A 21,227-nucleotide genomic window follows, 5' to 3' on the forward strand; every position below is an offset into this window, starting at 1 on the left:
ATATCTTAGGTATTTCCTGGATTTTATAATATCATCTCTGAAACTCTCAATTTTCTTATGCGGACTGCAAAAGAAGTTCATTTGTCATTATAATTCTACAATGTGGGGAAAATGAAACTTTTTTAAATGGAAAGCAAACAAAAAAATTGACTCCTTTTCAAAGAGTTGCAAGGTTAACCCAGAACTCACATTTCTTGGTTCTTGACGTCCAGACCCTCCACTTTGCTGTATGTCCTTCAGTTAGTCTTCACTTGTAGACTCATTGTGTGGAACAAACCTTTTCAACATTTGTTCACATAAAAAATTTTCATGTATTATTCTTTGTTGCCACAGGGAAACATATTAGGACTATAACAACTTCATCTAAATTTTAGGCATGGGCAGTGTCCCATTTCCTAATCCATAGCCTGTGTATATGCATAAAAACTCTTATGACCATAGGTATTTCTAAATATATATTTTCATTTGCATAGAAGTCAGCTATTAAAAAGCAAGAACTGTAGAGACTGGCACACACCAATGGGTTTTCTGGTTCTTTGAGGTCTGGGTAGATTTCCTAGCTAAAAATCTTAATTGATTAGATTCTTCCACCCACTCCCAGAAGATGGAATTCTGCTCAGAGCCAGTTTTCAGAGCTGTGGGGCTCCCTGAGGCAGGAGTCATGGTGACCTGATCAAAGACCTTCTCCAAATTTGGTTTTGCAGAAGTTCCCCAGAACATTTACCTGGAGTACAAGGGATAGGTCAGCAGCAAGCAATCATTTTATCAAATCCTCTGCCATGCTTGTTTAGAAGATGCTGCCAGAACTAATTGAGATGCTAGTAATTTAGAGGGAAACTATCTAGAAGCCCCAGTCTCTAGCCCATTCCCATCAAGGGTTCTTGACAAGACAACCAGCATCTGAGAAGGGGACTGGCCTAATTTTCACATTATTCTTCAGAATCTCACACCTATCTCAAACAACACAGCAAGAGACTGGTAATTTAAAAGGATCATGCATCTCACAGCCTCTAAATTCCAAACGGGTTGGGCAACTGGGAAGTAGATGACGTTTGCAAATGGCTTCACTGCCCAAGGCCCTAAGCCTTTGTGAAAACAGAGTTAGGGCCAATATTTGTTACATTTTCCAAAAAATTCAGGCTCCCCTTTTAGATTTTTCAACCCTGCCACACCAAACCCCTCACCAGACAGAGGCAAATCAAAAATTTAATCACTGAAAACTGAAACATCTGCATTTTGCTGATAGAGTATAACAACTAATTATGCCTCTTAATCTATTTACTACTAAAACAGAAGAGAAAATAATTTTGAGTAAAACATCCAAATCCAAGTCTGCTTAAGCAAGGCAAGCTGATGCTGGAGGAAGGCCTGGGCAAATGACTCCTGGGAATTGCTTAACTACTAATGCTCTGTTGCAAAATCAAGGTTGGAGAGTGGTTTCACCAGTTTCTAGTGAGAGACTGCATTTTAGCTGTGACTTCATCTTATTTAAAATGCATTAATATTTATCGCTACTTCATTCCATACATAAAAACTAATTTCACATAATAGACTTTAGTACCAGAGAGTACCATTTAGAAGAAAACAGATCTTTATGACCAGGGCTGGTAAATATTTCATTGCAATGACAACAAAGACTAAACTTAAAACAAAAAGAAAGATAAACGGAATTTCATTAAAAAACCATATTTGCTCTTTAAGAGATACCATTTAGAAACCAGAAAGGAAAATCACAGAAAATGCTTCATAACCACTAGAAGGTCTAAGTACAAAAACACTTGCACACCAAATGTTCACAAAGATTTAGTGCAGCTGGGTTGAGACAGTTGCTTGGGGCAAAGTGAAATGGTACCAACTCTTTGGAAAACCTTTTGGCAATCTATATAAGAAAGTTCATGTGATTTATAATAGTAAAAAAAAAAAAAGGGAAGCAACTGAAATGTCCATTAAAAGGTGAATGAATAAACAATACTGTATATTTAAGCAACTAATACTGATTTTAATCAGCAATAGAAAAGAATGAATTATTTGCAAAAGTTTGGGTGAATATGGAAAACATGCTGTTCTAAAGAACCAAGACTCAAAGCCATACAGTTTTATTAATACATATAAAGCCCTAAGACAAGCACAACTAATCTGTAGTGATAGAAATTAGGTCAGTAGTTGCATGGGGTAGGAGATATGGGTGGAGACTAACTGCAGTGGAACACAAGGGAACTTTCTGGAGTGATGAAAAAGCTCTACATCTTGATTGTAGTGGTGCTTATAAACTTAGATTTGTCAGAATTTATTTGCATTTTATGTATATTTTATTATCTGCCTCAATAAAGATAATTTTTAAAAAAGGAGTGAATCATTAATACATGGACTAAAACAAGTAAATCTCAAATATTATGCTGCCTAAAAAAGTCCAGACACACAAAAACATCCTTATATGATAAATCACTGATTAAAATCAGGAGGGGCAAGACGTGGGAACTGTCTGTAAAGGTGCATGAGAGAACTTTCTGGGGATAATGAAATATCCTAAATTCTGGTATGCTAGTGTTACATACATGTATGCAATTATAGACACTCAAGCTAAAAATCTATACTTTGTATATTGCATGTACATTATACTTCAATTAACAGAAACATATCTCTTACCTTCCACTACCCCCCACCCACCATCAAAGCATTTTACTGTGTATGTCTCCAAAGCCCTGGAACTTTCCTATTGCTGCAACTACTAAGGTTTTCCCAAATTCTACATTGGAGCAGGACCTCAATTTAATCTGAAAATAGAACAGCACCTTTGAAATAGGGTCTGTCCTAGAATATTAGAATGGAAACAGGGCTCATAAATCAAACCCAGGACAGGCCAACAAACTTTGCAAGTCTGACCACATATAGCATCCTAAAAAATAATACAGATAGAGTCAGAGTTACCTGTTCCTTCTGTGCCCTGAACTTATTTCTTCCTAGAACCTAGTCCAATTTCCTGCCTTCAGATCCAGCTTCGGCTCCTTCCTGCCACCAGCTGCTGTGAGTCCCTATCACAATGTCCCTTCCTTTCACTGGAGTCTCAAGTCCTCCTCCTTCAGAACTGAGTTGTCAGGAGCAATGGCTTTATATGCACCAAACCACACCTCCTTCTAATGGTTTCGTACTTTGGAACCCACCCTCTTCCGAAGCCACCCTCTTTGGAATGCTGTTGAATAAGATCGAGATTCAGATTTTTCTAAAACACAGATGACTGGAGGTGAAAGTTACTTGCACAGCTGTATCTGACTCTTTGTGACCCCATGAACTGTATAGCTTGCCAGCTCCTCTGTCCATGAAATTCCCCAGGCAAGAATTCTGGCGTGGGTTGCTATTCCCTTCTGCAACAGATGATTAGGGAGGTAAACATATCAAAACACTTTCCTCTGAGTAATATTACTAAAGTAATCTAGTTTCTTCAGAGTTTTGTCAAAGTGACTTAGAATTGCAGGAAACTTTGAAGTAGCCCTATTACCCATCACCCACTCATAATCCTTCAGGTATCTCCCTCCTCCCAAACCAATCAAAACCAAAATCATGGACTCCTCACTGAAATGAAGCATCCACACAACTTCAAAAGGTAATTAGGTCCAGATATTCAATATGCTTCCCAGGTGGCTCAGATGGTAAAGAATCCTCTTGTCAATGCAGGAGACTCAGGTCCCATCCCTGGATTGGGAGGATCCCCTGGAGAAGGAAATGGCAACGCACTCCAGTATTGTTGCCTTGGAAATCCTATGGACAAAGGAGCCTCGGGGACTACAGTCCATGGGCTCCCAAAGAATTGGACACGACTTAGTGACTGAACAACAATAACATTCAATATTCAGGCTCAGATAGTTCTGCTTTTGGTCAAAACCATAGCAAGAGTAGATACAAGTGACCTTTAAAATACATGCTTCAAGTCTTATTTTATCATATTTGGCATCACTTTTTTAATTTGCACAAAACATTTGTTGACAAATTGATCATCTCCTCTAAGATTGTTTATTCTCTGTGTATCTATGGTTAGATAAATCTGGTGTCTGATGTACCTGGAGGGATATTCCTATTTAACCATCAAACTGGTGGATGACTTTGATAGAAGTCAACCATCACATCCAGTCGCTGAAATGCAGTGCGGTATCTAGTCAAAACTACGGAGTGGGTGGAAGTGGAGGGGAAAGTGGTGTTTCAAGGAAAACCTAGGCATTGTTTGAGCTATTTTACAACTCTGTAGTAACTCAGATTTCCCTGATGGCTCAGGGGTTTAAGAATCCACCTGCCAATGCAGGAGACATGGGTTTTTTCCCTGGGTTGGGAAGATCCCCTGGAGAAGGAAAAGGCAACCCACTCCAGTATTTTTGCCTGAGAAATCCCATGGACAGAGGAGCCTGGTGGGCTAAGGTCCATGGGGTCACAAAGAGTCAGACATGACTGAGCGATTGAGCCCTGAATTGTAATAACTCACAGGCAATGTGAAAAACTCTTGTCTGTAGACGTGAAAATGAGTTCTATCCAAGGAAGACATAGCCTTTTGCCCCTCTCTTCCACGGAAAACCAGTTTTACCTGCATTTCAACATTCCTGATCTATAAATGTACCAATTTCATGGATTCTTCTCTGATCTGGTTCTAACAGCTTTAAGTGGAGTGGAGTCGCTCAGTCGTGTCCGACTCTTTGCGACCCCTAAGACTGTAGCCTACCAGGCTCCTCTGTCCATGGGATTTTCCAGGCAGGAGTACTGGAGTGGGGTGCCATTGCCTTCCCCAGGGGATTTGCTGACCCAGGGATCGAATCCAGGTCTCAGTTTCCTTATTAACGAGTTAATAAAACTTTTATTACATGCATTTATTTTATATCTGTATGACTATTTCTTTCTGAAAATTATCTTTTAATACTTGCTAAGTATTTGCTGTGCCTCCGCCCTGTGCACATAACCTCTAATTTACTCCTCTGAATTTAAATGATACAGGACTAGTTGTTAAAACTACCAAATCAGCTTTAATATTTTGACATCTCACTACAGACTACCCAGCCTTAAGCTTGTTTATTTAATTTCCCCTCTCCCCTAGGTTTGGGTTTGCTGTGACCAGTGTGGTCCCATGGAAAGAGACTTTGGAGTCTGAAGCCCATGTTCCTTCTTGCCCCACCCTTGTTTGTAACATGTACTTAACCTTTCCAAGCCGCCTCTTAAAATGTAGATAATCACATCCACTGCATAAAGTTGCCTCAGGAATTGCTCCATCTGGTTCTTGGCCAGATGAGGGACTCAGTCCACCTCCCTTCCCACCGCCTTCATACAGGCAAGCATTGCAAATCCAACTAGAATGAACACAGCTTGGGCCTGCATAGTTCAGAGACAGTAATTTCAGAAACATACACAGTAGTTAATTTCACCTAAACTGCTAAGGTTGTGTGTGTGTCTCTGGGTGTGTGTGTGCGTGCATGCTTGGTTGCTCTGTTGTATCCCACTCTCTGTGGCCCCATGGACTGTAGCCCACCATGCTCCTCTGTCCATGGAGTTTTCCAGGCAAGAATACTGGAGTGGGTTGCCATTTCCTACTCCGGGATGGAACCCATGTCTCTTATGTCTCCCACTAGCTTCCCTGGTGGCTCAGACAGTAAAGAATCCACCTGCAATGTAAGAGACCTGGGTTTAATACCTGGGTTGGAAGATGACCTGAAGGAGGACGTGGCAACCCACTCCAGTATTTTTGTCTGGAGAATCCCCATGGACAAAGGAACCTGGTGGGCTGCAGTTCATAGGGCCACAAAGAGTCAGACATGACTGAGACTAAGCACAGCGCCACCTGGGAAGACAGCCAAATCAGTTCACCTTTAAATATTTACGCTTGAATTGCATTTACCCTTACCCAAACTTAAGACACCACTGTTGGTCCATAACCAATAATGACTGAAAGAAACTAGTATTTTTGTCCATTGCAGCTACCACTAAGATAGTCTGAAGAAAAACATACCAGCATACTTCCCAGCTACCATGGGTTTGGTTCCAGACCACCCCAATAAAGCAAATAGTGCAATAAGGAGAGTCACTGGAGCTTTTTGCTTTCCCAGGATATGTAAAAGTTGATGTTTACACTATATTGTAGTCTATTAAGCATGCAATAGCATTATGTCTTAAAAATCCCATGTTCATACCTTGATTTAAAAATACTTCAGTGTGAAAAAATGTTAACCATCATGTGAGCCTTCAGCAAATAGTGGGAGTAACAGCAAAACCCACAGACCACCGTAACAAATACAATAAGAATTTTAAAAGTTAGAAATACTGCAAAAATTACCAAAAGGGACAGACACAGAAGGGAGCAAATGCTGCTGCAACTATTGTGCGGATAGACTTGCTCGAAGAGGTGAGGCTGCCACAAACCTTCAGGGTGTATAAAAAACTCAACAAAGGGAAGTATGTCTCTATCTGGAAGTTATGTTTACAGCTCTTTAAAATATTTATCTTAATGAAACACATCTTCTACCTCAAGAGACTCTGATGTCTGCAGACGGAAAACTCTTCTGTGTATTTTTATAAAATATTATTTCCATTACCCTTGAAAAATTTTAAGCACTCCACAAGCTCAAACTTTTTGCATATTTACCGCGGCAACAAGGTCTTGATGAGTCATTGTTACACACGTTATTTGATGAATGGTATCCTTTCCAGAAGTATCATTGTAAGTTACGCGTTGCGTTATTTGTTAACTTCAATCAGAGTCGTCTCAACAGGGTCCCAGATCTCCTAACTTCAAAGTTTCCGTTCTTTCCCTCACTAGGACCTCTTCGACATTCTTGGATGAGGATTCAGAATTGTGCTTTAAGATTTCTTTACAGTTGAAAATCTGTGACCATGGACGTAACCATGGGGAATGCTGGCCCTGTATCAGAACTCCGGATTTATGTAATCTGTTTTTTCCAGATGGTTGAGAGTAACAATTCTAGCCAAATCTACTTGCGCGCGTCTCAGCACTGTGTTTGTCAGGGCTGTGGATGGATCCCAGGGGAGCCGCAGCAGGAAGGAGCTGGCAGTCCGCCAAGGGCTGGGGATGGGCGGGGGAGGTCGCTTGTAACCCAGGCCAGTCTGAACCCGCCCGCGGCAGCGCAGGTGCCCGCCCCCTCACGCTCCCAACGGTGGGGGAGGGGAGACAAGGAGGCCGAAGGATGAAGGTGTCTGTTTCATCAATTAATTTACCTCCCAGAGACATCCTTACCTACAGGAGGGGAATTCTGCTCACCAACTCGCTCACAGCCTGGGTTATCAAGCTCGGGGAAACAGCACCCTCGCCAGTCCGGTCCAGTGAACCAGGCTCTAAAGGTAGCGCGGGGCCGTGGGCGAGGCGGGGCCGTGGGCGGGGCCGGGGCCGGGCTGGGGCGGGGCCATGGGCGGGGTGGAGCCGGAGCCGGCCCTACTAGGAGTCGGAAGCCCCGCCCCAACGTTTTGCAAGTGCTCTTCACAAGCTTCGAGAACGTTTAAACTGGAGGCGGGAATCCGCGGTTTGTGGGCAAACACCTCTATATGCAGAAAGGCCAACTGAAAGTAGTGTATCCATACCCGGCTGATACCCAGTGTGACAGCACAAGAGACACTGGGAACAGTACCAATCGTCTGCTTATAAATATGACATTTCGTGTAAATTTGCAAGGAGATCAAGCTAGTCAGTCTGGAAGGAAATCAACCCTGAATAGTCAATGGGAGGACTGATGCTGAACCTGATGCTCCAATACTTTGGCCACCTGATGTGAAGAGACAACTCATTGGAAAAGACCCTCATGCTAGGAAGATTGAAGGCAAAAGAGAAGAGGGTGACAGAGGATGAGATGGTTAGATAGCATTATCCACTCAATGGACATGAGTTTGGGCAAACTCTGGGAGATAGTGAAAGACAAGGAAGCCTGGCGTGCTGCAGTTCATGGAGTCTCAAAGAGTCAGACACCGCTGAACAACATCATAAATCCATTTATTCTGGAAGCTTTTGAGAGAGATTCAGCCGTGATCCGATTTTGCAAATAAGATGATCGAGGATATAAGACTGTTAAATATAGAAGCCTAGATTTTTGTCAGGTTATCTTTGTCAGGTTATGTTCATAATCACTGGCTCTGTTTCTCCCTTTTAATTGGAAGATAATTGCTTTGTATGGATGAGAGAGTTGGACTTGTAAAGAAAGCTGAGCTCCAAAGAATTGATGCTTTTGAACTGTGGTGTTGGAGAAGACTCTTGAGAGTCCCTTGGACAGCAAGGAGATCCAACCAGTCCATCCTAAAGGAAATCAGTCCTGAATATTCATCGGAAGGACTGATTCTGAAGCTGAAATTCTAATACTTTGGCCACCTGATGTGAAGAACTGACTCATTTGAAAACACCCTGATGCTGGGAAATATTGAAGATGGGAGGAGAAGGGGACGACAGAGGATGAGATGGCTGGATGGCATCACCACCTCAATGGACATGAGTTTGAGTGAACTCTGGGAGATGGTGATGGACAGGGAGGCCTGGCGTGCCACAGTCAATGGGGTTGCAAAGAGTCAGACACAGCTGAGCGACTGAATTGAACTGAACTGCACTGCCATTCAGTAGCCATAAGTATACATATGAACCCTCTCTCTTGAGTCTTGATTTTGTTTTTAAAGGTGGTGAGTGGAGTGGTTTTCTGGTGCTTTGGAATTTTCTAAAGCAAATAGCTCACTTACTAAATACTGTTTATGAAGCATAGTGTAAGTAGTGTATAGTGTGAAAGTTGCTCAGTCATATCCGACTCTGCAATCCCATGGACTATACAGTCCATGGAATTCTCCAGGCCAGATTACTAGAGTAGGTAGCCTTTCCCTTCTCCAGGGGATCTTCCCAACCCAAGGATCAAACTCAGGTCTCCTGCATTGCAGGTGGATTCTTCACCAGTTGAGCCATAAAGGAAGCCCAAGAATACTGAAGTGGGTAGCCTATCCCTTCTCCAGTGGATCTTCCTGACCAAGGAATTGAACCGGGGTCTCCTGCATTGCAGGTAGATTCTTTACCAACTAAGCTATCAGGAAAGCCCAGATTTTTTAAAAAAGCATTATGAAATTCTCATTGGTAAATGGATTTTTAAAAACTTATTTTCTGTATCTGTTGTTGGAAACAGAAGACTCTCCCCGACAATGAACGTTGCTTAATTCTGAAGGCTGGAAGTGAAAACAACATTGATTAAAGGTCTCCCCAGGTGTCTTGGGTCACTGTCCTATAGGTTTGGGTTTTCTATTCTCATCCTCCTGTGATTTTTTAAAGAAGTCTGTCTATAAGTTAGCAAGATGCTCCTAGGAAGTGGCAAAGAATAAATTGTAGAGCCCTCCCAGGGAAAACTGAAATTTTCTTAGAGGTGAGGGTGTCATGTTTTCCTATAAATGATTTCCTGAGTGACCGCTTCGCTTTGGACCGTGAGAAGTTTACTGCCACATTCCTCGGATAGCTCTTAGCCATAGTCTAAGTCAGAGAGAGATGACAAGGAATCCATTTGTTCCCAGAAACGTGAACAAATTTGCTGAGGAGATGACGTGGGGATTTTGGTGATGGGAGGGGTGTGGAGGAGGGCATAGATGACAAGGGATCAGCCATACGTTAACAGTTGTTTTCTTGGGGGAATGGTTCTTAGGCGTTTCTTGTTCTATTCTCCACCTTTGTGTATGTTTGACATTTTCCTTGATTAAACAGTTTTTGAAAAATTATCTCTTCATTACAAAGCTATTTATTGAGTACATACAACTATGGTGTTGGAGAAGACTCTTGAGAGTCCCTTGGACTGCAAGGAGATCCAACCCATCCTTTGGAAGGAATGATGCTAAAGCTGAAACTCCAGTACTTTGGCCACCTCATGTGGAGCTGACTCACTGGGAAAGACTCTGATGCTGGGAGGGATTGGGGGCAGGAGAAGAAGGGGACGACAGAGGATGAGATGGGTGGATGGCTTCACCGACTTAATTGATGTGAGTTTGAGTGAGCTCCGGGAGTTGGTGATGGACAGGGAGGCCTGGCGTGCTGCAATTCATGGGGTTTCAAAGAGTTGGACACGACTGAACAAATGAACTGAACTGGACTGATGTACCAGGGACTATCTTAGGTACCAGGGACTATCTTAGGTACCAGAAATAGGTCAGTGAACAAAAGAGTGAGAATCTTTGCTTTGTACATTCTTGTTGGGTGTTGGGTGAGGCAGAGGGAATGACAAAGGGTAGGCATGGTAAATTTATGGGTTATATGGTATGTTAGGAAGTGTTGAGTACAATGGGAAAGAAAAAATAGTAGAGGCCAGATGAGGGTGTGGAACGATGGAGAAGAAGATGAAGGCTTGAGCCTTGGGCACCAATGTTGGGAATGGAGCTGCAGAGGAGGCTTGAAGAGGAAGGAGAAAGGAAAAAGGAGGAGGGGTTGTTATTAGGGACAAGGAACTGGTCAGCTGGGAGGCTGGGTGAAAAGCCTTGTGAAAAGTATCAACTATTTCCGTGATTGGCTTATCCAGGAAATGAATTGAGTGTCTCTTACATTGGTACTCAGCACAGTGGCTGCAGTTATGTACCCCCCAAATCTATTTGAATTGCTGATGTAGGATACATCCTGGAGAAAAGTGACCAGGCAAAGAAAACTAAAATAGAAAGCTATATTGTAATTGACTCTCCTTTTTCTTCTGAGACGTCTACTCCTTGAGGCAAAGGATTGTTTAGTCTCAGACCTCTAGTACTTGGCTGAATATCTAGCCTAATACAGCCCATGCTTGCTGAATGAATGAGTAAGAAACAGGGAATGAGGGAGTGAAGCTCTGACTTCTGAAGACTGGTGCAGTCAACTCTTAGAGCCAAAACTCAGTTGCAGACACAGATGTCACAACAGCATCTGTAGGAGAGCCTAGGAACTTCCCTTAACGATATTGACAACCAAAGGCTGGGGACTTCCCCCAAATTCCTATCTTTATTATAAAACCAGATATAGGATAATAGAGGGCTAATCATCCATTAACTGAAACTTATCCCAATCTTTGGGTATCACCTTTAGTCTTTTGTGCTCTTGGATCACCCATGGGCAGGTGTCCCACTCATAGACCAGAGAGACACATTAGAAGAAAGAAAGATCACTTTTAATTAAGAAAGAGTTCCTTTTTCTTTTTTAACAATACAGAAACAGGGAAAAAGTTAGTAAATGGACAATAGAAAAGAACAAAATGTCCATCAAATCTAATGTTTTCTAAAAAAATGAATTGTTACCTATCATTATTTTGTTATATTTATAATATAAATAGATTTTTGACATGAGTGGCTGTGTTCCCAAGCACTAATGTTGATAACATATGGTCATCTTTCTTTTTTTTTTTTTTCCCCCAAGTGGAGACAAAAACACAAAGGTGACAGAGAATAGATACCTCTGTATGCTGAGTTCTGAAGATACAGGGAGAAGAAATTAATGTCATCATCATACCACACTAACGGGAAAGAACAAGCCCTGAAACCTCAGAGTAAAGGGGCAGAACCATCAGTTACAAGGCAGCCAGGTACCTAGGACAGGAAGAAGTGGGCAGGAGGGATGGAGGGAAAAAGAAAAGTCAAAGTATTAGTCACTCACTCGTGTCCGACTCTTTGTGACCCAACTCCATGGACTGTAGCCCACCAGGCTCCTCTGTCCATGGAATTCTCCAGGCAAGAATACTGGAGTGGGTTGCCATTCCTTTCTCCAGGGGATCTTCCTGACCCAGAGATTGAACCTGGGTCTGTTGCATTGCAGGCAGATTCTTTACCATCAGAGCGACCAAGGAAGTCCGAGGAGAAGTCTTACCAAACGTTGTGAGCTGTGCTACCAACATCTCTTACCCTGGGAGGCAGAGCCCACCAGCCGCTCAGTGGCAGCATTGCTTCTGGCAGCAGCTCTTCTGCTGGCAACAGCCCTTCCCACCGCCGCAGCCACAGGTGTAGCTGCAGGTGCGGCGGTGGCAGCAGACCACGGGGACGCTGCAGCAGCCCCCACAGCAGCCGCTGCAACAGGGGCAGCAGCTGGTGCAGCAACCAACCCGGTAGCATCTGCAGCTGTTGCAGCTGCTGCGGCCACTGCCACAGCCACCGCTGCAGCCCCCGCCGCAGCCACCACCGCAGCCACCACAACTTCCACAACCACAGCAGCCCATGGTGTCGGTAGAGAGGACTTGGACTCAGGAGACGCGAGGAGGGAGACTCAGGAAGGGAGGGAGGTCTGATGCCCTTTCTCTCAGGGGCCGTGCCTTAAATACCATCTTCAGGGCTTAACTCAGAGCAAGTGACCACTTCCTTTGTTATGGTTTCCACCAGCTTCCTCCGGAGAGGAAGGAAGGCTATTTCCCAAGGCTAATACCCCAAGGCTATTTCCTCGTGAAACATCGCTGACCTCATCCAACTGCTTATTTTAGCATTGACTTCTTCCTCAGGTTATGCTTCTAATAAAACAGCCTGCCTCTAAAATGGTAAATTTTGTTTTCATCTAGCAATTTTTAAGCGCAAGTCCAACCCTCCCGTGAGTTTCATATGACGAAAACTTACCTGTTTCCTGGGCATTGAGATCACTCGTTCAGCATCCAGTGAAGTCCTTTCCCTCGGTTTCAGAGGGAAATCCTCCTGTTTGCAGATATTCTTTGCTGAACCCCAGACAAAGTGGAATTCCACGTGTAGAAGCAAAGCACCCTAGGTTGCCTCTCCTCGCAGGTCATAAGGCTCTGAAGCTAAAAAGTCAAAGAATTTTCTCATTTATTTGCCGATTCACTTTTGTCCGTATTTTGAGAGTACGTGAACTATGGGCAAGCTGCTTGGCAAGGGGATGGCTCTGGGTAGGAAGTTTTGTGATGATGGATTTCAAAGTGAATGTCCCATGCTGGTTTATCTCTGTCTCTTTTCTCCAATACTCAGGGTAAGGGCCAGAGAAGCCAAGAACCCCAACCACCAACTGAATTCATGTCCCCTAGAAAACCAGTCTCTCTGTGAATCCGTTTCCTTAGTTTAGGTTAAATCATGTCTATTTTTTTGAACTAGACTGTATTTTTAAAAGTAGTTTTAGATTTAGGTTCATAGTAAAATTGTTTTAGTAATTGTTTAGTAAAATTGTTTGAGAGATTTCCCATATGCTCCCTGGCCCCCTACACCTACAGTCATCAATATCCCACACCAGAGAGTTCCAGTTGTTGCAACCTATGAACCTACGCTGGAATGGCATTATCACCCAAGGCTCATAATTTATGTTAGGGTTGAATTCTGGTCTTGTATATCCTATGAGTTTCGATAAATATTGGGTTGCCCAAAAGCTCATTTGGTTTCTTCCATTACATCTTATGGAAAAGCCCAAACAAAGTTATTGGCAAACTCAATATAATGACAAGTAGCCACCATCACAGTATCATATAGAGCAAACTGCTATAAAAAAAAGAGCTCTAAAAACAGCTCTACCTGTTTATCCTTCCTTCCCCACTAACCCCTGCCTCCAGTTTTACTTTTTCCAGAAAGTCTTCTAGTTGGAATAATTTGTCCCACATATATTTGTGTCGCCAGGTCTGAAAAAAATCACACATTTATCATGACTACTAGTTAATGAGGTGTGTGTAAATATAAGAAACTTACTTTGCACACCATGTTAGCTTTTATCCTTAGCTTTCTTAGAAGAAAGGGACTAACCACATGTCAGGTACTTTATTGTGTTTATTCTCAGCATAGACCTTCAAGGTAGATTGGTTAGCAATTCTGGTTCAAAGGGGTCCAAGGATTTGCTCAGGGTAACATTTGGGGTCTGAGTGGGGTTCCAACCCAATGCCTCACTCTGCACACAGCGAAGGGCCTACCATGTCTCTTTGATTCTAAGATCTGCGTTGTTTCTTCAGAACCTACTGCTCTGACTTTTGGGCTAACTTTTTGCTTTCAATTATGACTTTGAGATCCAACATCAGTGGCAGTGATTACCATGATTTCCTATCATATTTAAGCTATTTTGCGTAGAACAATGGTTAGTCGGTACTGTGTTGCTCTGCAGAGAAGCCCACAATGGATCACATATGCTCAGTGACCCATCACTTCTCAAGAAGCACTTATGTCTCAGGCACCCTCTGCAAATGCCACCATAGACTGCAAAGCCTGGAGGAATGGGGATTAAGCTTGCTTTCACAGTCAAGCTTAATTCCTTGGTGACGTTTTTATACTTGAGAAGATACCATGATCGATCATTTTAAGAAATCATCTTTTAAGAAGGAAATCTCACCATCTCTATTTTCCTCACTTGTGGCCTCTGGGGAGATTTCTGGTCTTATTCAAAACTCAGCTGAAGCATCTTCTGTCCACCATCATTGCCCAGAGATCATCACTCACTTCTTTTGAACTTTCTCTATTTCTTTCTTGATGTCTTCACACTGACAGATAATAACCCTTTGTGTTCTTGACCAGATTGTGAACTTTTCAAAGTCTGGTATCATATTGTATTTATATTTTCATCCTTGTATCAGGAACACAGAAGTGAAATGATAAAGGGCCAGTTGAAGAGTGATGAGGAAGTTGCAATGATTGAATGTTTCTGTCCCCCCAAAATTCATATCCTGAAATCCTAACCCCAATGTGATGTTAATAGGAGGCCTTTGGGACGTGATTAGGTCATGAGGAGATTAGAATGAGATTAGAGCCCTTTTAAAAGGGACCGCTGAGATCTCTCTCACCCTCTTTCCACCATGTAAGGATACAAGTGGAAGCTGGGTGTCTGCAGCCTAGAAGAGGGTTCTCACCAGAGCCTCACACTGCTGGCCTTCTGATCTCAGACTTCCAGTCTCCAGAACAATGAGAAATAAATTGCTATTGTTAATAAGCCACTCTGGTATTTTCTTATAGTGCCTCGAACTGAGATGATGTTAAATCCAGGTTAAACTTGGGTTAAAGTTAAACTTTAACTTGGGTTAAAGGACCACCATGGAGGCTTCCAAACAGAAGCCAAGAAGAAGGCTATGGCAGGCTATCCAGCCTATAGGCGATATAAATTGGGGTGGGGGTGAGCTGTGGGAGAAGCGTGGAGCAGAGTGTGCCCATTGCATTCATTCTCCCCGTTCTGTTTTTATGCCCCTTTTCCTTATCGTCTTTCTCTTCTCCACAACCTAGGTCTTTTGGAAGCCCTTTGAGTTCCCTGGGGTACCCAATATTATAGAAAAGACCATCTCCCCAGGCCCCTTCCTCAGGTCTGCTGTCTTTTCAGTAATGTGTGTGGCAGCCAGGAGTCAGCAGGCAAACCCCACTTCCAACAATTGCCCTTCCCCTCACCAAGCATCACTTGTGTTTCTTTGTGTTCTTTTTTTCACTTCCTACAGGGGTGCGAGATAGAATGTTGGCTTCTAATTGACTAGCAAGACCGTGTGGACTTTGTTGGCATCTTTGCTTGTGTATGTGTGTGTTTTAGTCTTTCTACTCCACTTTTAGAAAGGGGAGGCAGGATTTTGTCTTGTTGACGTCAGTAGAATTTCCTGTGGTGTTCTTACTGTTACTGCCTGCCTTCTTGTGACATTTAGCACAAAAGAAGCTACAGGAAAATGCAAATCACTTTACTCCAGCCAGCATTTTTTGGACATTGCTGCTCATAATTATGGCAGCAGGGAGAAGTCAGAGTGGATGAGGCCTCTCCTGTCCTCTTTCCCCAGCCACCTCAGGTGCTTCGCCCCTTCAGAATCATATGCCCAAGGGCTTCTCCCCAGAATTTAAGAGGAAAGAAGAATTTCACCCCAAGTCCTTTTGCAGATTTCATGGGGCTGTTTCTTCGTTGTCCAGAACAGCTTGGCATGGATTATCCCTATTACATGTCTGTGTGTGCTCAGTTGCTCAGTCACATCCAGCTCTTGTGACCCCATGGACTGTAGCCTGCCAGGTTCTTCTGTTCATGGAAAATTCCATGAATATTAGAATGGGTTGCCATTTCCTACTTCAGGGGGTCTTCCCAACCCGGGGATTGAACCTGCGTCTCTTGCACTGGCAGGCAGATTCTTTACCACTGGGTCCACTCACATTTCTATAGGGCACTAGATCGCAATGGGAGGCAATTTTGCATACCCGCCCCCCACCCCAGGGCACTTGACAATCTTTGGAGACATCTTTGGTTGTCACAACTGAGGAAGAAGTTGTCATAACTAGTGGGTTAAGGCCAGAGAGACTGCTCCACATTCTGCATAAGACTCCTTCACAGCAAGGAAGCGTCTGGCTCAAAATGTCATAGTGTGGAGACTGCGATAATGTTTCATCTTTCCACAGCATCTCCCCATCTAGTATTTTGCAACAATATAATTGCCTGAGACTTGCTTGAAAGAAAACTGTCCTTCAGTTAGTGAATAAAGGTGGGTGGAGTTCTCGGTGTGGACCAAGTTCTGTGCTGGGAGATGTAAATGAAAATTTTGTGTGACTATTTGATCTGTGATTTAGAATGGGAAGTAAGACTGGGTGATAGGGTCCTGTGAAGTATGCCACAGGGAGGTGTCAGTCAATTACCAGGATATCTTGAATGTTATTAACAAAATATATGTCCATACACAGTTAAAATAATTCTAAGTTGCCCTCTCTCATCCTACCAACCCTCTAGGCCACTCTGCAAAGGCAATATTGCCATCTTGCCAATCGTTTCTGCTAGGAGCTGCCCCCACCCCCACATTTCTTTTCTATTAAAAAAAAAAACTATTTATTTATATGAGTGTGCTTGGTCTTAATTGCATCGCATGGGATCTTTGATCTTCACTGAAGCATGTGGGATCTAGTTCCGGGACCAAGAATTGAACCCTGGGCCCCCTGCATTGGGAGTGTGAAGTCCTAGCCCCTGGACCATCAGGGAAACCCTCATATTTCTTAGTAATTCCTTGAATGACTGTTTCTTGGTAGCCATTGTTAGTTTTGTTAAAATGAGGATTGAACTCTTTTATGTCACTCCTAATGTATTAGCATTTATATCACTATTTTTAGTAAAATCTGTAACTGATGATAAAATTATTACAATATGAATATGTCTCATCACAGAATAAAAATTGTATACTGTGATTATATTCCCTTTATGTACAATCTTTCATTTTTCTTCATGGGCTTCCTTGATAGTTGAGTTGTGGCTCAGCTGGTAAAGAATCCGCCTGCAATGTGGGAGACCTGGGTTCGACCCTTGGGTTGGGAAGATCCCCTGGAGAAGGGAAAGGCTGCCCACTCCAGTATTCTGGCCACTATATAGTCCATGGGGTCACAAAGAGAAGAGACACGACTGAGTGATTTTCACTTTTCTGGAGTATCTTTCTTTTATTTTTATTTTTTTTGGTTTTTGTATTGTTTTTCTTCATCTCTCTGCCACTGTGGGCCATATGATTTTGCATATAAGATTTTCCTCTTAGATATCAATCGGTAAAAACTCTTCAAGCACCCAAATTCATTTTTCATTCTAGTGTTAACAAAAATTCTTCAAGCACCTAAATTCATTTTTCCTTCTAGCTAAGAAATGCTTTCTTATTTTATGTATGTATATATATATGTATTTGTTTTTTGATGTGGATCAATTTTTAAGTCTTTATTGACTTTGTTATATATTGCTTCTCTTTGATTTTTGTTGTTGCTGTTGTTGTTTTTGCCAAAGGCACGTGTAACTTTAGCTCCTTGACCAGGAGTCACACGCTCACCCCCTGCACTGGAAGGTGAAGTCGTAACAACTAGACTACCAGGGAAGTCCAAGCTTTCTTATTTTGATTGCCATAGGAATTTTTGCAGAAAAAAGTAAGTCATTGAAAAAGTTTACTCCTGCTTTCTAAGCCAGCACACAAAGTGCAACCTACTACATAATGGAACACAGTGGCCATCCTTAAACCATGTGGTGAGGACGTTCCATTCCCCAGTAAAGAGGCTCTGCTGAGGGGCCTGGGGCTGCTTTGCACTTGGCAATGACTTTTGAGGCTGAGACCACTTTCATTTCTCCAGTCTTTGGAAAGAGGGCTTCTGGGCCGTACACAGAAATAGCCTCCTGATAATGTTTATTTGCTGTTCAGATGTCCTTTCAAGCTCAACATGTTGTGTTATGTGAGACTTCCTTGTGTGCCCGTGACCAGTCACAGCACTGCGTTTTCCAGAGCTCCCAGGGGCCCTCACTGGAATGTTTAGGGTGTTTGACTTAGAAAAATAAGCATCATCTAGTAAATCTTGCTGACATTCCTAAAAAGGGTACTAATTAATATATTATGATGTTCTTCCATGACTACGGAGCCAAATAGCAACAGGGGAGTGGTCATGTGTGTTCCTTTCCTGTCCCCAGAGCTGGTTATATAAGGGTCCCCTCCAGCAGAAGCTGACACTCGACCTCGCTCCCCTCCTGAGTCTCCCTCCTCACCTCTCCTGAGTCCTCTCTACTGACACCATGGGTTGCTGTGGTTGTGGAAGTTGTGGTGGCTGTGGCAGTAGCTGCGGTGGTGGCTGCGGCGGTGGCTGCGGCGGTGGCTGCAGCGGTGGCTGTGGCGGTGGCTGCGGTGGTGGCTGCGGTGGTGGCTGTGGCAGCTGCAACAGCTGCAACAGCTGCAGATGCTACCGGGTGGGCTGCTGCAGCAGCTGCTGCCCCTGCTGCAGCGGCTGCTGTGGGGGCTGCTGCAGCGTCCCCGTGGTCTGCTGCCACCGCCGCACCTGCAGCTGCCACTCGTGTGGGAAGGGCTGTTGCCAGCAGAAATGCTGCTGCCAGCAGAAGTGCAGCTGCCAGAAGCAATGCTGCCACTAGGCTGCCAGTCTGGCCTCTGGGAAGGTGCTGCTGGTAACTGTCTCGTTGGTAAGATTTTCTTTCTTTCTGCCAGTCCTCCCTGATTTGAATGTCGTGTAGGTGACCTGAGACGGATTCTCAGGCTGAGGAGTTTAATTCATATCCTCTGGTCACTGAGATTCTGCCTCCAAATGAAAAACACCAACACAGTCTTTCTCCATCCATCACCAAAGTATGAGCCCCACAAAATGGAGTGATGATTTTTCATGCGATGCTTTCTCGAAATTCTACTGTTGAAATGTTTATCTCTTTCTCCTTCTCTCTTTGGTTTCTGCATTCTCTATCTCTGCTACTATTTTCTGATTCTGTAAACCGTAGACAATTCTTTTCCTAATAAACCATAAAATTGGCATTCAAAAATGTGTCAATATCTCTTTTTTCCTTGTTTGAATGTGTCTCATGCAAAGATGCAACTAAACCGACTGAAGTGAGTAAGATCCCCTGATGTTTTCCGAGATGGCTTTAAAGTAATTAATGAATAATCTGTCCCTAATAGGTTTTCAAGTGATGGTAAAAATTTGGTGGTTGTGGTTCACATATACAGTGGAATGTTACTCAGCCATAAAAAGGAGTGAATTTGAATCCATTGTAATGAGGTGGATGAACCTAGAGCCTATTATACAGAGGGAGGTAAGTCAGAAAGAAAAAAATATTGTATATTAGCACATATATACGGAATCTGGAAAAATGGTTTGGATAAACCTGTTTGCAGGGCAAGAACAGAGCCACTGATGTAGAGAATGGCTATGTGAACACAGTGGGGGAAGGAGAGGGTGGGGCGAGTTGAGAGAGTAGCCCTGACATATATGCACGACCGTGTGTAAAATAGAGAGCTAGTGAGAAGCTGCTGTTAGCACAGAGAGCTCAATTTGGTGCTCTGTGACCACCTAGAGGGGTGGGATGGGGATGGGGTGTGATGGGGAGCTGGGACAGAGGCTCAACAGAGAGTGGATATATGTATACATAGAGCTGAGTCACTTCACTGTACAGCAGAAATTATCACAACATTGTAAAGCAATTATATTCCAATAATAAATTAATAAAAAAATTTGTGGCTTCAACTCTCCTCTTATACAAGTGAGAAAAAGGATTCTAGGAACACCATATCAATGAACTCTTATGACATCACTTTCTCTCTACCCCTAGATAACTTTCTAACAGATTTTGATCTCAATGTCTCCGCCAGATGAAATTCAACGCCCAAAGCAATGTGCATTTGTTTAGGTCTTGGTTATTTTAGTTTATTTGTGTAGGTCTTATTTGTTTAACATCTGACTATAATTTCGTGAGATTTTAAAATTTCATTACCAGTATTAGTCAACTTTCTTTTGGAAGATTATGATTATAAAATACTGGTCTGGTCATGAGTGAATACATCTATTAGTAAGAGTTGTAAGTTACTGAAACACTACCCACTTTGATTATATTCTATCATAAGTGAACATTGTAGGAACACAAAAATGAACAGGTTACAACAAGGTACTTTCAATCACATCTCTCACAGTGCCTTGAAGGTGAAACCACTCACAGTGTACGATGTTGATAAACTCGCCCTCAGAATGCAGGGCCCTTAGGATTTTCTACCTAAATCTGTTCCATGGTCAGAGCAAGAGATGAAGAAAGGGGCAGGTCATTGCATCAGTGGTCAGGCAGTTGCTGAGAAGGTGACTTACAGAGGTCCTGCCCTCTATGTCTTTCCCAGTCCTCTGGGCAGTGCTCTCAGCGGGTGGATTCTTTAGAAGTGTTGCATCGAAAAGAACTTCAGAAGATGCTGGTTCTGGGTGCAAGGTAAGAGCACACACGCAATAACAATGACGTGCGCTTCCCTGGTGACTCTGTGGTCAAGAACCCATCTGCCAAAGCAGGAGACTTGGGTTTGATCCCTGGGTCAGGAAGATCCCTGGGAGAGGAAATGGCAACCCACTCTGGTATTCTTGCCTGGGAAATCCCATGAATGGAAGAGCCTGGCAGGCTACAGTCCATGGGGGTCCCAAAGAGTTGGACACAACTTAGCAACGAAACAACAGCAACAATAACATCCACAGGGGTGCTCCTAGGGAGAGGCTGTGGGAGGAGTTAGCAAGGCTCAGGAGTCACCCTGCCCAGTCTGTGTTCAGATGTCCCTAGACAATGAGGAGTGATCCTGCTTACTGGGGAGTTATTATTTGTTACTATTTGCCAGCCTTCACATTAATAAGTGCATCAAAGGGTAATAATATAAATAAATGAATTTGCTTCAGCATATACCTGGTGATCACTAACTTTGCCAAACATTGTGCATGTTGCAGTGGATTTCATAAAAATAAGCAAAAGCTGGAAGCCAGCCTGCATTAATGGAGGGGACATAGATCTGAGTGACGCAGTCTTTACTTGTGAGGCAAGATCAAACATACGCACCCGTAACATAATATTTTCTAGAGACATCATATCCCTTCATTTTACATGTATATATTGAGTG

The 21,227-nt window shown here is 43.1% G+C and overlaps 2 protein-coding genes across 2 annotated transcripts; one reads left to right on the top strand and one right to left on the bottom strand.

Moving 5' to 3' along the window:
* Positions 1-11,867: 11,867 nt before the first annotated feature.
* LOC138076345 (small cysteine and glycine repeat-containing protein 7-like) lies at positions 11,868-12,152 on the bottom strand. Its single transcript, XM_068968491.1, has one exon. It carries the CDS (start codon positions 12,150-12,152, stop codon positions 11,868-11,870), a length of 285 nt encoding a protein of 94 aa, XP_068824592.1.
* A 6,227-nt stretch (positions 12,153-18,379) lies between these two features.
* Positions 18,380-18,730, top strand: LOC138076346 (small cysteine and glycine repeat-containing protein 4-like). Its single transcript, XM_068968492.1, has one exon. It carries the CDS (start codon positions 18,380-18,382, stop codon positions 18,728-18,730), a length of 351 nt encoding a protein of 116 aa, XP_068824593.1.
* The last annotated feature ends 2,497 nt before the right edge of the window (positions 18,731-21,227 follow it).

Source organism: Capricornis sumatraensis, chromosome 3 (assembly GCF_032405125.1).
Source record: "Capricornis sumatraensis isolate serow.1 chromosome 3, serow.2, whole genome shotgun sequence".
Taxonomy (NCBI): Eukaryota; Metazoa; Chordata; class Mammalia; order Artiodactyla; family Bovidae; genus Capricornis; species Capricornis sumatraensis.